At 35.2% G+C, this 17,975-nt stretch overlaps 1 protein-coding gene across 1 annotated transcript; it reads right to left on the bottom strand.

Annotated features, from left to right (window-relative positions):
• Positions 1-6,153: 6,153 nt before the first annotated feature.
• LOC149566359 (uncharacterized) lies at positions 6,154-6,646 on the bottom strand. Its single transcript, XM_089816457.1, has 2 exons — positions 6,392-6,646; positions 6,154-6,270 (listed from the first exon to the last, which is right to left on the bottom strand). Exons 1-2 carry the CDS (start codon positions 6,644-6,646, stop codon positions 6,154-6,156), a joined length of 372 nt encoding a protein of 123 aa, XP_089672583.1.
• Between the last annotated feature and the right edge of the window lie 11,329 nt (positions 6,647-17,975).

Genomic DNA, 17,975 nt, shown 5'->3' with positions numbered 1-17,975 from the left:
GTCATAATATTGTATAATGTTTTGAAAGACTTTCATATTGAAAAGTTGTATGAAGCACATTTGGGATAAGCCATAAAATCCATGAAAGAAGATAGCATGTAGGATAAGCAATTAAAGCCAATAAGCAAGATAGCACATGCATACTGACATGATATGAAGTTGGATATGAATGCTATGAGTGGATGAGTCATTAGAGGTATCAACAATCCCATCATAAATGAGATCTTGGATTTTATGTTTCAACACTATGGAATCTTTAGTTTTATGAAATTTTCTTCCATGGAGATTAATTTAAGAATGCCCCGTGTGTATGTAAAGGTCTTAAGGGAGATTAATTTAAGAATGCAATATTCTCCTCTAACCTTTTCTCAAGTTTAGAATTGATTTCTATCATGTGCTTAGAGAGATGAAGGTAAGAAAGATTATTTGTCTCTTCTAGCTCTTTGTATTGAACATATAGAAAGAGAGATGACAAGTGAACAAATTTAAGTGTAGTCAATAGATCAAGGAAACCATTTAGTGAAAGAAATTCTTAGTATGCATATCATAGACCATGAAGTTAGAAAATACCAATAGCTCTAAGACCAAAGAGCCATTTTAAGTATGTTCAAGCACTAGAGACATAGAAAATCAAAGTCAATTTATGAAACTCCCCTTAGCAAAAAATGCAAACAAATATTTGCATTTGACATTTTGACTTGGTTGAAAAAGTTTGACAATAATTGATAATATTGCAAGCTTGATGTTCAAAAGCAATTTTTTTTCCAAGAAAGATAGTGACACATGGAGTAGTCTTCAAACAATCATCCATCATTTGCAGCCACCCTGTACCGAGGAGTCTCCAAGGTGCTCTAAGTGCATTTTGAGGTCGATCTTTCGAGGGTCATATCTCAGAGCTCGTGATGGCTATCAATGAACTGTCAAATGATACAGGACGGTGATCCTAAGGCCTAAAATAACCTATCTCATTCTCGAGAGATCACATTCATTTTGGATTCAGCACAGCGATCTCGCTCGATGCCAAAACTCGCAGTGTGCCTCAGTTCATAGGTGCACCACAACGTAACTTTGAAACCGTTGATCTTGGCATCGAATCATCAGTTCCATTAGCTCCGGATGGGCGGGTGAACCCTAGTCACACCCTTGTTCTGGCCATGATGACCATCCATCATTTGCAGCCACCCCGTACCGAGGAGTCTCCAAGGTGCTCTAAGTGCATTTTGAGGTCGATCTTTCGAGGGTCATAACTCAGAGCTCGTCAGGGCTATCGATGAACTGTCAAATGCTACAGGATGGTGATCCTGAGGCCTAAAATAACCTATCTCATTTTCGAGAGATCACATTCCGTTTGGATTCAGCACAACGATCTCGCTCGATGCCAAAACTCGCAGTGTGCCTCAGTTCATAGGTGCACCACAGCGTAACTTTGAAACCGCTGATCTTGGCATCAAATCGTCAGTGCCATTAGCTCCGGATGGGCAGGTGAACCCTAGTCACACCCTTGTTCTGGCCACAAAGACCATCCATCATTTGCGGCCACCCCGTACCGAGGAGTCTCCAAGGTGCTCTAAGTGCATTTTGAGGTCGATCTTTCGAGGGTCATAACTCAGAGCTCGTCAGGGCTATCGATGAACTGTCAAATGCTATAGGACGGTGATCCTGAGGCCTAAAATAACCTATCTCATTTTTTAGAGATCACATTCCGTTTGGATTCAGCACAGCGATCTCGCTCGATGCCAAAACTTGCAATGTGCCTCAGTTCATAGGTGCACACAGCGTAACTTTGAAACTGCTGATCTTGGCATCGAATCATTAGTGCCATTAGCTACGGATGGCTAGTCACACCCTTGTTCTGGCCACGAAGACCATCCATCATTTGCGGCCACCTTGTATCGAGGAGTCTCCAAGGTGCTCTAAGTGCATTTTGAGGTAGATCTTTCAAGGGTCATAACTCAGAGCTCGTGATGGATATCAATGAACTGTCAAATGCTCCAGGACGGTGATCCTAAGGCCTAAAATAACCTATCTCATTTTCGAGAGATCACATTCCGTTTGGATTCAGCACAGCGATCTCGCTCGATGCCAAAACTCGCAGTGTGCCTCAATTCATAGGTGCACCACAACGTAACTTTGAAACCGCTGATCTTGGCATCGAATCGTCAGTGCCATTAGCTTCGGATGGGCGGGTGAACCCTAGTCACACCCTTGTTCTAGCCACGAAGACCATCCATCATTTGCGGCCACCCCGTACCGAGGAGTCTCCAAGGTGCTCTAAGTGCATTTTGAGGTCGATCTTTTGAGGGTCATAACTCAGAGCTCGTGAGGGCTATTGATGAACTGTCAAATGCTACAGGACGGTGATCCTGAGGCCTAAAATAACCTATCTCATTTTTGAGAGATCACATTCCGTTTGGATTCAGCACAGTGATCTCGCTCGATGCCAAAACTCGTAGTGTGCCTCAGTTCATAGGTGCACCACAGCGTAACTTTGAAACCGCTGATCTTGGCATCGAATCATCAGTGCCATTAGCTCCGAATGGGCGGTTGAACCCTAGTCACACCCTTGTTCTGGCCACGAAGACCATCCATCATTTGCGGCCACCCCGTACCGAGGAGTCTTCAAGGTGCTCTAAGTGCATTTTGAGGTCGATCCTTCGAGGGTCATAACTCAAAGCTCGTGAGGGCTATCGACGAACTGTCAAATGCTACAGGACGGTGATCCTGAGGCCTAAAATAACCTATCTCATTTTTGAGAGATCATATTCCGTTTGGATTCAGCACAACGATCTCGCTCGATGCCAAAACTCGTAGTGTGCCTCAGTTCATAGGTGCACCACAGCGTAACTTTGAAACCGCTGATCTTGGCATCGAATCGTCAGTCTCATTTGCTCCAGATGAGCAGGTGAACCCTAGTCACACCTTTGTTCTGGCCACGAAGACTATCCATCATTTGCGGCCACCTCGTACCGAGGAGTCTTCAAGGTGCTCTAAGTGCATTTTGAGGTCGATCCTTCGAGGGTCATAACTCAGAGCTCGTGAGGGCTATCGATGAACCGTTAGAGGAGACAAGTTCGTAAGGATGGAGTGGCTTAGTGTTTTTGCTAAAATAAGTTAGTGGGAAGGCTTTATTAGAGGGTCTTGGCCAAACTAGTGGGGTGTTTGCCAAAATTTCTTGTTTTATTTCTACTTGGTTTTGTTTTCTTGTTTTGTGCTTGAGTATTGTTATGGGATTGGGACTTACACTCACCCTTTTGGGAAGGGAAGAGAAGTCCAAGGTGAAGGGTCTAAGTTGGGTTCGAAAAATGTATTGAGAACCTTGGAGTATGGGCTCCATTGTATGCCATAACATTTCATATCTTGCTGGGGGTGATAAGGAAAGTATGGTGTAGAAAGGAAGTTTGAGGAGTTACAGCTGATGGTAGTGGGTTTGGAGGAGGAAATGTGGAGGCCCCGAGAGGGCATTAAATGGTTCATTTATGATAGCCCCGAGAGGGCATGAAAATTGTTTATTGCAAATATGGTTTGGTATGGCATCTCCATTTTAGAACACACCTTCACCCTATGTTTATGGTTCCATCTGTGAAGCCATTGTGAAATAGTCTTGGGGGGAAATTGTTCAAGTTTGAAATGTAATGTTTATGCATTGAAAGATTGTATGTGTATCCCAGTTTGAGCCTTGTTCCCTAGCACGGGGGTGGTCTCTTTGAGGCCTATGGTTGGGTGGAAAGCACCCATGGTCCTTGTTATTTTGTTGTGTTGCATATGCAGATTTGTGTCCAAGGGAGCAATGGAAATGGCTTGGAATGATCATCTTGCAGATTGATGTTGGATGAGAAAACTTGACATTGTGCCCTCATTTGTGAAGGAGGATTCACCAGCTTGTTCATGTTCTCAACGATCATGTTGGACAATGTTCATGCTACTCATTGTCCATATCTTTCAATGTCCATGTTCCTTATGATTTTGAAAAGTCCCTTATGTTGCCCCATTGTAATGGAAGGAGATTGTATCATTGTTACCTAATGTACGTGTAGAAGAAAATATTGATAAGGTTGTATATGCATGTTTCATTTGGAGTTTATATTGTTATGAAAGCATTGGTACGAGTCACAGATTTGCTTTGACATCATTGTTATCATTTGAAAATGTGAAAGAAAGTTTTCTCCTTGTGGTATTGTAAATGACTAGTTGATAATAACAATCCATAGATGTTATGTGATACCATTGATTGTATAAATTTAAAACTTAGTAGATTGCTTACAATCTTGTTGTGCACTCAATAATTTGGTGAGGAAGCAATGTTGATAGATAATGAGGATATAGTAATATACTAATTGTCACATTAATATATATTGTAATGATTAATGAATGTGTATACATTGGTAATGAGGATAATAAGTAATTCTGATCCCCTTCCCTTACATGCTAGAATCACGACCTAGTCCATATGATACAACTGACAAACCCTAATAGAATATTAGTATCAGAGGCTTGTTAGGATATGAATTACCTCACTAATTTATGAGTGTTGTATCTTGAACTTGCTCGTTTGACTCGTGACGCTAACTTGAACTAGACTGTCATCCAATCTATTTAAAAACCACCTGTGACTAAAATGTTAACACCTTCACACTATTCACATGAGTCTTGAACTCCTATTCAATGATAACCTATTTTTACAATATGTAATTTCTTATGCAACTTCATAAGCTTAAAAAAAAAAAAAAATTGTTGTGTTTTTACTAGTAAAATTTAGGGCATGACACATGATCCACGATAAATTGAACAATACTAGATACTAAATTAATATGTATATCATTGTGCACGTAAATGATAAAAATATATATCAAAATACATGTATCCATAGACAAAATTTTACACAAATATATATCAAAGATCATGTATCCATAGACAAAGTACTCAAATATATATATATATATCAAAATACATAGATCCATATACAAAATGTGGCTGATCCTGCCATCAGAATGTGTATAATATCAATGTTTCTATATACAATGTGGCATATGCCATCTCAAAATGTCTCATGATGCATCCTACGAAAACTATACTATCCTAGGGTGCTGGTGGATGATCAAAATGCAGCCTCTTCGCTACACTAGGTGGATCGGATGCCTCCTACATAAACAAAAAAGGAAAACCCAAAGTTAGACTACTAAATTTATATGATTCTACGTATCTAACATTGAATTACTCAAATGCATAATGATCTTTTTCGTATTGGAGATTAATACTATTAAAATTTCATAATAAATACCTCTCTCGTCGACCTCCTACGCCGCTCAGGAGTCCTCTCGTATGCCGTAGGCAATGCTGGTACCTCTGTGATTGTGGGTTGTATATGTTCAAATACCTTTGTCAGATGAATCTACAATTTAAACTATAACATTATAATTCATAGCATGCTAAATTTATAACATATTTAATCATGAATTCAAACTACAACTTACTATTGTAGGCTCCTCCTCAGGAGTGAGTGGTCGTGTCATCAAATCTACATAACTGTCCCGTCGAACCTCATGTGCACTAGGAGTCTCCTATGAGATACAAAATAGTAGTTGTTAATATCACGGAAATTAGTTTTGAATTTATGTATGAAGATAAGTGATGCAAGAGCAACCCATGCTCATCAGGGGAACATTGAAGATCCAAGGCATTACAGAGGTCATGGAACATCTCTTGAAGTAAATTGGGCAATCCTTGCACCAATTATGGCTCATGGAAGCATACAAAGTTATAATGTTGGACTCATATGTGGAAGAAAGTTGTAATTGGGCATGAGATAGGATTTTAGGATTTTAGGATTTCTGCATCAATTAAAAAAATAAAAAATAAATGATACTTATACATACAATGGGGCTCTCTGTGTGAACGAAAATCCCTAATGATCTAGGACGCCGAATCTGTACAGGCTCATCGCCAGTAGCCACACCCTATATACAATAAATAATGTAATTAAATGAGATTACCACAAACATTTTACAAGAATGCATCAATATTTAGTCAATTAGAAAACATCTAATTACCTTTCCTTTGTCAATGTATGCTGGCTCACCCCCCGCACTTTGTCCCCCCGGGGCAGGTGGTATCTGCAAAATAAAAGAAAGATTAGCAACCATATATGCTACAATATCAAATAGAAAAAAGAAATATGAACACAACATAATGTACCGTAGATGTCTCAAGGCCAAATGAAATGGCCGAGAGTGTAGCATCATCTATCTGTCTGAGCTCCTCCTCGGTCATCAACTAAACATGAATGAAGATCACATACATGTAAAAGTCAGTATGGCTTAAAAATTAAAATTACTCTATTATAAAAATTAACTTTAAATCACATATGTCATAACAAAAAAATGTATACACGTACCGACACCGAAGGAGTCCATGCCTCTACATTCCCCTCCTCTCTCGCATCAGGGTCTGTAGCCTCTGCACATGCGTCTGGTGTATCCTCGTCTAATACAAAATGATACTCAGGAAGATCACCTATGGGACCCAGGCAAATATTCTTGCATGTAATGCAAGTGTGAGGCACACAAACGTGTGATGAGCTAGCCGATGATGAACTGGCACCAACATCATCAACACGAGGAGGCAAGACTGACCTAGCTTGAGATATCATTAGGCTACTCAGCCTATGAATGGCTCTGATGGTCTGAGAGCTAGCCTCTGCCATAATATATGGATGCTGCACTCGAGGAGGGGGGGAGATATCGGGGGGGGGGGGGACAAAAGTGCCAAGTTTCTTCCACTGGGAAGAGGGTCTATCCTGAGGAGCTCCTAGTCCTAAGCCCATGTTGGGCTTCATGCTCCAATAGTTCACTTTAAGTTTCAACACAAATTCTGCATATAATTTTTTAAGGAAATAAAATGGTATGTCTAAATTGCCATGTGGAGGGATATCAAAGACCATCCACCAACGGTCCCAAAAATTTGCACGTATGGCGTCATTTGTGCACCATTTAATCGATAGTTTGGTTTTTTTTGGGTCAACTGGTATACCCGTTTTTGGGTTAGCAAAAAGGCTTGCCAAATAGTCTTTGGTTATGTTGAGGGTTGCGACCTCATCATAATCCAAACCATCATCAAACATCTGGTGCATTTCATCACGCCAACGAAGAGCGGCATTTTGTTGGTTTGTAAGAGTTTCAATGTTATCCACTATGTTGTTTAACATGGATAACATAGGAGCCAGTGCAGGTACATTATTGTATGTTCTATGCAAACCTCTCAACTCAGTGAGATTTTCATTTATCAAATCCTCGATTCGAGGAGGGTTTTGAGGAGGTAGAGGATCATTTGGTGGACGGTTTTGTGGGGATACTGGATCATTTGGTGGTGGGTTGCGAGGAATATTATTCCCTGCCTCAGTGTCATCATTTTGATCATCCATTCCTATTGAATTGCAAAACGTAATATATATTAAAAAAAAAATCTAAATTTTAACCATTTTTGTCAAAAAAACCCTAGATTCAACTAAAACAAACAAAATCTTGTTAAAATCTATTAAATTTAGGTTAAAAATGAGTCAAGGGGGGCGGGGGAACATACCTGATATCTGATATCCGATTTGCTATCTGATATCCGATTTATTATCTGATATCCGATCTAACTGGCCCAAATTTGCATGAAAATAAGGGCCGCGGGTCTGTGATTTTGTATTTAATCCATGCACAAGTATCGGATATCGGATATCCGATATTATAATATATATAATATAACATATATATTACATTTTATATATTTTTATATTATATTTTATATTTATTATATTAATTTACTATATATTATAATATAAAATATTATTATTATACTATATTATTATAATTTATAATATATTATACTTTGTTGTTATATATTATATTATAAGATATTACTTTTTATTATTATATTATATTATAATATATGAAATATTATATTATATTATTATAATATATGAAATATTATATTATATTATTATAATATAATATGTTATTATAATATTATTATGATAGTATAATATTATACGATTATAATATAATAATATTATTATTATTATATTATAGCATAATAATTATTATAATAATAATATTATTATATTATAGTATAATAATAATTATAATAATATTATTATATTATAGTATAATAATTATTATAAGAATAATATTAAATAATAATATTATTATTATAATATAATAGTATGATATATTATTTAATATTATTATTATTATTTTATATCAATAATAATAATATTAAATAATATATCATACTATTATATGATTTTAATTATTAGTCGGATATTGGATTTAAAATCGGATATCCGATATGATATCGGATATCCGATAAGGCTCGGCTTAACCTTCTAGGTTTGGTTCCTGGATAGGTAAAAAAAAGTCAGAGCGGATTTTGAAGCGCTTTTAGGCATCTTCAAACTCTCTTTTTTTCACATTGCCACTTTTTGGCACACCATGATCCTGCACATACCCAGTATTAATTTATAATAATAAGGAGAAGATGAAGATGAATGGGAAGAAAAGAACACGGAGAAGATGAAGAAAAAGAGTGAGGAAGAGAGGAAGGAGAAAAAGGAGGGGGGGAGAGGTAAGAGGAGAAATGGGGAGAAGGGGAGGAAGAATAAGCAGTGGAAGAAGAAGAAAAAGAGTAAAAAGAGTAAAGAGTGAAGAAATGAGAAAAATAAGGAGTAGAAGGAAAAGGAGGAGAAGGAGAATGGAGGTGAGAAGAAGGAGCAAGAGGAAATGGAAGGAGAAGGAGAAGGAGAAGAATGAGAAGTGGGAGAAGGGCACGGAGGGGAAGAATTTCGTATATATGGAAAAGAAAAGATGCGTAAACATTCCATTGAATGTCTCCCTATACAAGAAAATTATTGCTACAAATCTTTTAGGGTTAACACAAGAATTCTTATTTTTTTACTTATATCATCAATTTGAGAGGATATTCAATGTTGTCTTAGGGTAAGAACTCATACTCAATTCCTAATTAAATCACCTCATCCAATGCAGCTCGTTTGTAAAAAGGTTTTAAGATGAATTAATTAAGTGTTTCATTGAAGATTACTTTGTCTTAGCAAAACAAATTATATAGTATTATGTGTCAAATATAGACTTGTTGAATTGTCAAAATGAAATGTATAATTGTATTTGCTTCTGAAGTTGCATTTGTATGGTAAATCTTCTCATATCAACACCTCAATATTATGATTTCATATATATTTTATGTATTAAACAACAAACTTTATAACCAAACTGTTTATATCACCAACACAACATCATTATATAGATATATGTATATACATACATATATATATATATGTATATACATACATATATATATATGTATGTATATACATACATATATATATATGTATGTATATACATACATATATATATATGTATGTATATACATATATATATATATGTATGTATATACATATATCTATACATATGTATGTATATATATATATATATGTATGTATGTATATACATATATCTATACATATGTATGTATATATATATATATATATGTATGTATATACATATATCTATACATATATCTATATATATATGTATACATATATCTATATATATATGTATACATATATCTATATATATATGTATACATATATCTATATATATATGTATACATATATCTATATATATATGTATACATATATATATATATGTATATGTATATGTATATATATACATATGTATATATACATATATGTATATGTATATATGTATATATATGTATATATATGTATATATACATATATATAGATATGTATATATACATATATATACATATGTATATATATACATATACATATATATATATACATGTATATGTATATATACATGTATATATACATGTATACATGTATATATACATGTATACATGTATATATATATATATATATATATATATATATATATATAACACTATTGGCATAACCCTCGCACCCTTCAAAGGTGCAAGGGCTAGTACATTAATTATTTTTTATTGCACATATTTATTTCCCAACCCATCTTATGCATATGAATACTATTGTCATAAGTCTATGGTCAAATTAATTGGACTAGAGTACAAAAGTCACCAAGCATCAATAGTTATTAACAATAGTATAAATAATATTTGAAATTGTGATATTGTTCATGTAGTTTTTACTCAAACTTATTAATTCATGTTTAATGACTAGGGGTTTATAAGAAGACATCTTTCACAAGAGTGGATGGAACACTTAGCACTAATTGCGTCTAAGTGATGTTCACAGAGGTGAAGCATGGGGGCTTTTTGGTAGGTTGCTTATCCTAGTACTGCTTGAGTTCAAGTGCAATTTACCTAGTGAACCACCAATCATGAAACATTGGTCAATACTCTATTCTTTCTCATGAAAAATAAGTTGTTTTTTATTCTATGAATAGTCCCTTCTCTAATAATTAAATAGTAAAGTTATATATTTACAAAAAAGGGGTCGAGGATATGAAGATCACCCTACAAAAGTTCAAATGGCAAACCCAGAAATCAAACAACTGAGGGAGGTAGATCTTGACGATCATTAAAATCCCACACATCAGTGGAGTTGGTCGGTAGCTCAGGAGAAGCCCACCTAGGACAGAAGGAGAAGATAAAGAGATAGACTTCTTGTAAACCACTACTCATGACAAATAGATCGACGAATTTGACTCAAAAATTACACAATTGAATGTATACATCCTACTTGACAACTTTTAACATCTATTAGAATGTGAGACAGCGCTTCATTTCTTGTTATGTCGAAGGCATCCCCTATATGGAGTGGATGAGCTGATTATGGCGATTAACGGTTTAGAATCTCTAAAAAGGAGTAGACGACCACTGGAAGCGTCAGGGCCGCTCGCTTTTATCTCTGATTTTGGAACGCGTCAACAAATATCAAACACTAATAAACAACGTGAGAGAAGCGGAGAATGTGTGGCAACCATTGACTATGACGTAGTCATTTAAATTGTCGTTTTCCCTATCACAATTATGGATTGCGTTAATGTTGCGTTGAAATGGGCAGCGTACGTAGGATGTTGCATTATTTCCATCTTAGAGACCAATGCACGGTATCAGGTATACAATGCGCTTATGAGAAGTTGCGGTTGCGATTCCCACAATTTTCAGTTTTGTAGGTGTGCTGAAGGCTTCTTCCTTAGAGACGACCGCTCATGGAGTTTGCCAGATTGGTCCTCAAGAGGGTGTGTTTGATTTCTAGATTAAAAGTGTTAAATAATAGAAATTGACTTATTTTTCAACCTTAATTTCTTTCTTAGTGTTAATTTCACCGCAATGTTGCCTGATGACTTTGCTTTCTCTGAATATCCTACAGCAAGAAAGAATGACTGCGAGAGAGCCTTTCTTGACAACTGTTGTTGCACTATGTGTGCTTTCGATCTGCCCTCAGGGCCATGCAAAATATGGTCTGGAAATTTTGTAAAACATGAACAATTCTCCATCACAGAGCAATTTGAATGTCTTTATTCAAGTGGGTGTACTTGCATCTGCACTTCCAAGGTCTGATTTATCATCCTCCTTTGAATTCAATACCACAAATTCTTATGGGAATCGTGCTTGGCATTTGTGGTGTTTTTGCATTTTCTCTGGGTGTCTCCTCATTTATAAAGTAGCAGGGTAATCATTTGAGATCGATGGAGAGGAGTGCACACTATTTGCTCAAAGTGTTTACTTTCAGGAGGTTGAAAACCACAAAAAAGAGCGTGGAAGAAGCATACAAATTTCCTTACTAAGTTAATTTGTTTATTTCACCCGCTTACCCCTTCGACATTCTTTTCACTGGGCTTGATTTAATCTTGGGTATGGTTTTATGGGCTTCATCATTTAGGATTGGGTCACAATCTTAAGGTTTATAAACATGGGCATGTCTCAATCGCTACACCACAAAGTGGCTATATATGTCGTCTGAACATTCGGACCATCTTATTTTAAATCTTTATTATTAACATTTTTTAAGTTCTCTCGACTATCTATTTAGAGGGTGGGTTAGATATTTTAGATTAGATCATGCCATCTTAACTCTTTATGTAAATATTGTTTCCAAATTTTATATTCTGTATATACTGAAGTTCTCAATTATTAGTACCTGCCAAGACAGTAATACTTATGCATTCATGTCAATCCAAATATGACATTAACACTAACCAATTAAATCCAAGAATTTAAAAGATTATATGAGATTTCAAATGTTTATATATTTTTCTAATTTTTCATTATTTTATAAATGAGATTTTTCATCCATTCTATTGGTCCATACTATAGTGGAGGAGAAAATTAATTTTCTTCAACCAAAAATACAAATATTTTCTAACAACTTCATCTTGCATTAATGAATGTATTAATTATAACTTTATCTTTTCCACATTTGTGACAAGTTGATAAGATTTTATTTTTTCAATCATTTTATCTTCCACCTCACACAACCTGTCTAATCAATATTAATTATCACAATTTATTAAATATTTTAGTTTCTTATTTTAAATGTATTTATTATTAGTTTTACATTGATGTTTATTTTTTACTATTTGATATAACTTGTTCCTAAAATGTCATATAATACATAAGTTCAAATTATACTTCTATATATATATAACTAATAAATATGTCTTTTTAATATAATTTCAATATGTTATATCTTTGTATTTGAATTTCTAATTTTTTTAAAACTTTGCTTTTTTAATAAAAGTAGTTAAATTATTACTATTATTTAACTTTTATAAAAATAAATTTAAAAATATTATTTTTTAATTATATTTTATAATAGTGTTTGTAATATGTATAATTGATAAGTGTTACAATTTTTAAATTATATTATTTTTTATTATTAATATTTTTTATTTAAACAATTTATCATTTAGTTTAAATACATTTAAAACTTAAATATATATTTTAATATTAAATTAATAATTATATTTTATATCAAAAAACATACTAAAAAAAAAACCACAAAATAGAAATAATTTAGTTTTAAAATATATATAAATTATTATTAGGTTTTTATAAACTATGTATTAAAATTAAATAGCTATATTTTATTTTTTATTTATTACATCATATTTATTCATCAAAATCAAATTTATATGTATTACATCTATTTATTATTTACAAATGTACATATTAAATTATATAGATATTATTTCATAATTAAAAATTACTTAATTTTATGAAAATTTTGGAAATACAAAATATTAAATAGTAAACCTTCTCTAATTGTGTAAAATTAAACAATTAGTTTTACTTATAAAATATTTTTATATTTCAATACATTTCATTTTTCTTATAGAAATGTGAGTTTTAATATAAAAATTAAACTCTTAGTTTCATTAATTAAAATATAATATATTTTAATTTTTTACTATAACCATGATTTTATTTTGACTATAAAATATGAGCAATCCTATCAGATCACAAGTGCATTTCTATGCAAAAATTAATGCATTCATAATGTTAATTTAGATTCTCACTCATCTACACCTCTACAACCATTATCTGTTAGGCAGGAACTATGACACATTGCGTCTCTTGTTTATATATGTTCTTATGTTCTTTTAGATAAGATATTTAATTAATTTTTTTACATATATAAAATAATTTGTAATTATTATTTAATATTGAATTAAAAATATTAAGAAATTAAATTATAAATTTGTCAAATTTATATTTAATTATATTTTATTTAAAGAACATATATATATATATATATATAGGAAGTTTTATATATTTGAAATTTTAGATATGACTAATTTAATTTGACTTTTAGATGCCAACTTCAATTTTATCTCCAAGTTGGCACATTCTTTTTTAATGAATAGTCTTTTTCTATTAATAAATAATATACTAAGATTACAATTCACAAAAAAGGGCTAGGGGATACAAGATCACCCTACGAAAGTTCATACGGCCACAACCAGAATCATACACTATTCATCAAAAAAAGACATAAATAGCAACCTCAAGTGGCCAAAGTAGTGCATGCTAAGGGTGGTCATTCATCATGATCATGAAAACCCCAATCATCATTGGGATTGGGCAACAGGCTAGGGATAGTCCAACCGTCAACAGCAGGATCAGTGGCATCCTTTGCGTCTTTTATCTCTAGCCACCGAGGAGAAATCGCCAAATCTAGGCGAGGCCATTTCCCAGAAAGTGCCTTCCGAGCACCAAGAGGAGGAGTTGGGGACTAGCTAGAGCCACCATGGGGGGGGAGGCAAGTTGAGTGGTGCCTCCATCCACCATCGCCACTAATGGAAGAGCCATGGCAAGAAGCTTGGGAGCACAAGGTGTGCGAGTGATGACCTAAGGAATGGCACCATAGACGGCGGCCTTAAGGCATTGGGGTATCAACCAAAGCATCTAGAGGAACTCTGGCAACAGTGCAAGGGGCATTGTCCCAATGGTTCAGTAGCTCTTGCAGGTGAGCCACCTCCAAGGCCACTTTGTTAGCTTGAACTTGAATCTACACAGTTACATTATTACAAATGCACACCTTCGTGTACATAGCAATATTAATATCAAGAAAACTATAAGTGAAAAGAACAACATTCCTATCTTTTTATAGAGTGAACAAAATCTCCATCCTAAAGCTATGCCAAATTTGGGTGAATTTCCAAGGGATTCTAAGGGAATCACCCAATATAACCATCTGCTAAGAAAAGGGTTCAGACCTGAATGGCTTGAAGAAGTCATGAATCTAGTGCCAATAATTTTGAGCATGCCTACAAAACCAAAAAATATGCATGAAAGACTATGGTTGTCCACAAAAAGGGCATCTAGGATCTAGAACCCCAATATGCTTGAGCCGAGGCCCAAGGGGAAGACCTTGAAAGGCCAGACACCAAACAAAATGGGCAATCTTAGGCTCTATAATAGCACTCCAAATAGTGTCAAAGTGTTTTCTCCATTGAGAAAAAGAAGATTGCAAATGCCATCTTTGATTGAGCGTATCCACCATTGGCAGATGGAGAGGAAGCCATCTATAACCTAGACTTGGCTTGTAATTTGAAAAAGGAGTGGCAGGATACCACTTCCAATCATACCACTAAGGTCTAACAAACTGAATATCCACTTTATGAATTAAGTGAACTAGAATTGAAGAGAGCAATAAGTCAAAAGTCAATTGATCTGCTAGGGTTTCATGCAAACTTTTAGTTTTCTTACATACAGCTCTTTTTTTGAGCTCTCCTTATGTTGTTTCCGCTTGTCACACCACATTTATTATGGGAGCTTTTAGGCTAGGTTATAGTGACCCCAGCCAATGGTGACCGAGTTGTTACTAGTGTTTACACTACTACTTCGGATAGCCATGGTGCCTCCTTAGAACAAATGCCCTCACAAATTCGTCTCAAAGGTTTTTCACGAGGTAATCCTAATATTATCCTTCCTTTACAAGAATTTGATGCTAAATGTGATTGGTTAGAACAACATACGTTAATATGGTATTTTGTGGGTAGGACTCCTCCAAAAGCTATGCTCTGAGAATGGGTTAACAAGAGTTGGACTCCTCATGGAGTTTTCCTTGACACTGTGCAAAACCTTACCAAAGGTTTTTTTTAATTTTTCTTCACTGACCCATCACAAGTAGATGTGGTTTTTAACAACGGCCCCTGGTCTATGCATTTGTCTCTGCTTGTTTTTCAAAAATGGTCGTGAGACTTCACAGTCTCTAACAATAAAAAGCTTAAGATTCCTATATGGGTCGAGTTCCTAGGTTTACCCTTGCCATGTTGGTCTTTTATTGAGTCCATTGCCAATACCCTTGGCAAAGTTATCACAAAGGAGTATGAGAAATTTTTTGATGCTCACCCATAGAGATGCATTTGTGTCGAGGTTAATTTTTTCAAGGATCTTAAGGATTGTGTGGAAATCCAGATTGGGGCTCAAACCTTCTATTAGAAGGTGCTCTATTTGAACCTTCCCAACACCTACTATAGGTGCCAGTAAGTGGAACACAAGATCAGGGATTGCAAATCCCAGCCAACTTAGGGATGCAAGCAGTTTCCTCAGAACCTATTCTAGGTGTCTCGCAAGTTTCAAACCCTACTGGTTCACAGGGGATTAAGGTGGCTGCCAAGGCTACCACCTCAGCTATGGGTCATACACCTCTTGGTGCTTCTTCCATAGCACCACAGGTGGTGCGCGTTCTCACAGTCCTCCTAGATGTGCTGAGAAACTAGAGGTGAAACAGAAATCTATAAGTCTAGAAGATTTTCCTTCTGACTTTAACCAAGTTTCTACCTTCTTGCAGAATAGCTACTCCTCTCTTGAGGATGAGGAAGATATGGAAGAATTTTCATGAATTTTTTATCATGGAATGTACAAGGTCTTACAGACCTCTCTAGAAAGTACTATGTCTAGGACACCCACCATAGACTTGGTAATTTAGATTTTCTCTATATACAAGAAGATAATATTTCTAGTTTCATGCTTTCCTCTACATGTCGCGTCATATGGCAGGATGGCATTATATTTTCCTCTCAACACGAAGCTAGCAGAGGTGTAGTTACTTTCTTGTCGCCTCGTTTTCATTCTGTTATTATTTCGCATGGTTCTAACCCCATGCATAGAATTATTTGGCTGTTGCTTTCCATTAACAATCATTCTTTTAGAGTCATTATTGTTTATGCTTCCAATGATGATGTGGAAAGATCTCAGATGTGGGGTTGGCTAGCTGACAACTTGCCTTTAGCTACTTGGGTTATGTGTGGTGACTTCAATATGATTGAAGTGGCCTCTGACAAAGATGACATTTTTCCCTTTCATTGGACAACTGAGGAAAGGGAAGCCTAGTACTATATGCACGATAAATTGGGCCTTTTTTATCCCAATATTAACCGCCGCCAGCATAGTGGGGTTTGGCACACTTGGTCCAAATTTTGAGCTAGCTCTGACCGCATTTTAGAGTGCCTTGATTGTGCCATGATTACTGCACAATCTTTTTTTTCCTTTTCTAAGGATCATGATTTACTTATCATTCCCCTGCCATATGTGATGTTATCTGACCACTATCCCTTTTATTTTGTCATTTCATGGAAAACAGTTGTCCAGAAAGTTGTCAAGTCACAATTCTTCCTCAACACATTTTTTCTGACGCATGTTTCCACCATTACACATATCCTACGTGTCTAGAATCTAGAGCCACGTCTGCATTCTCAAACAGGGTGGATCCAATGGTGGAATGATGTCATTTCCAGAATTGCCCACTTTTTGTGCATCTATGGGCAGTAGTTGATAGTTTTCAAAAAGCAGTCTTATGAAGCCACTACTTTTGCACTCAAAAAAGCCTCTGAGGCTCTCACCCTTAATCCCTTTGATGTGGATTTGCAAAAACAACTTGCCAAACTTCGCCATGATAAACAAGTTGCTAATAACTATGCCACTCAAGGAGCCCAAATCAAAGCTTGTCTCCACTGGTTGGAGGTTGGAGGTTGGCGATAAGGCTTCAAAGGAGTTCTTCCAAGCTCTTCGAGCTTGTCATACCAATATTGGGATTAAGAAAATAAAACAAGGCAGTTCTACAAACACCTATGGGAGCATATAGGTCCTGATTTGCACAAAGTTTATCTTAAAGCCTATCATACTAAAAGCTTAAGAGCCATTATAAATTTAAAGGAAATATTAAATTCATACCCAAAGCCAGAGATCCTAAGGATATTTGCAGTTGGAGGCCCATTAGTCTTCTAAACGTGTCTTATAAGATCATTACCAAGGCAATTTCTCTCAAAATTTGGCACCTATTGCCTTTAATTGTGCACCCTAAGAAAACTGGCCTTATTAAGTCTAGATATATTCTTGATAACATTATTGATGTTTGGGAGGGAATGGAGTGGGCTCGCAAGTCCAAACAGACAACTATTTTTTTGAAGATTGATTTTTCTAAAGCCTATGATCGCTTTGAATGGTCTGTTATCTTGGCTATG

This window comes from Cupressus sempervirens, chromosome 3 (assembly GCF_028749045.1).
Source record: "Cupressus sempervirens isolate cs-2001-9-10 chromosome 3, ASM2874904v1, whole genome shotgun sequence".
In the NCBI taxonomy this organism is placed as follows: domain Eukaryota; kingdom Viridiplantae; phylum Streptophyta; class Pinopsida; order Cupressales; family Cupressaceae; genus Cupressus; species Cupressus sempervirens.
The sequence above is the reverse complement of the archived record's forward strand: the minus strand, read 5'-3'. Positions and strand labels throughout refer to the sequence as shown.

What these genes read in the sequence shown, in the direction of transcription:
- LOC149566359 (XM_089816457.1), bottom strand. Translation starts at nt 6,646, where the DNA reads ATGATATCTCAAGCTAGGTCAGTCTTGCCTCCTCGTGTTGATGATGTT. An exon ending in CATGGACTCCTTCGGTGTCG is followed by an intron (nt 6,271 to 6,391) that starts GTACGTGTATAC and finishes ATTCATGTTTAG; the next exon opens with TTGATGACCGAGGAGGAGCT.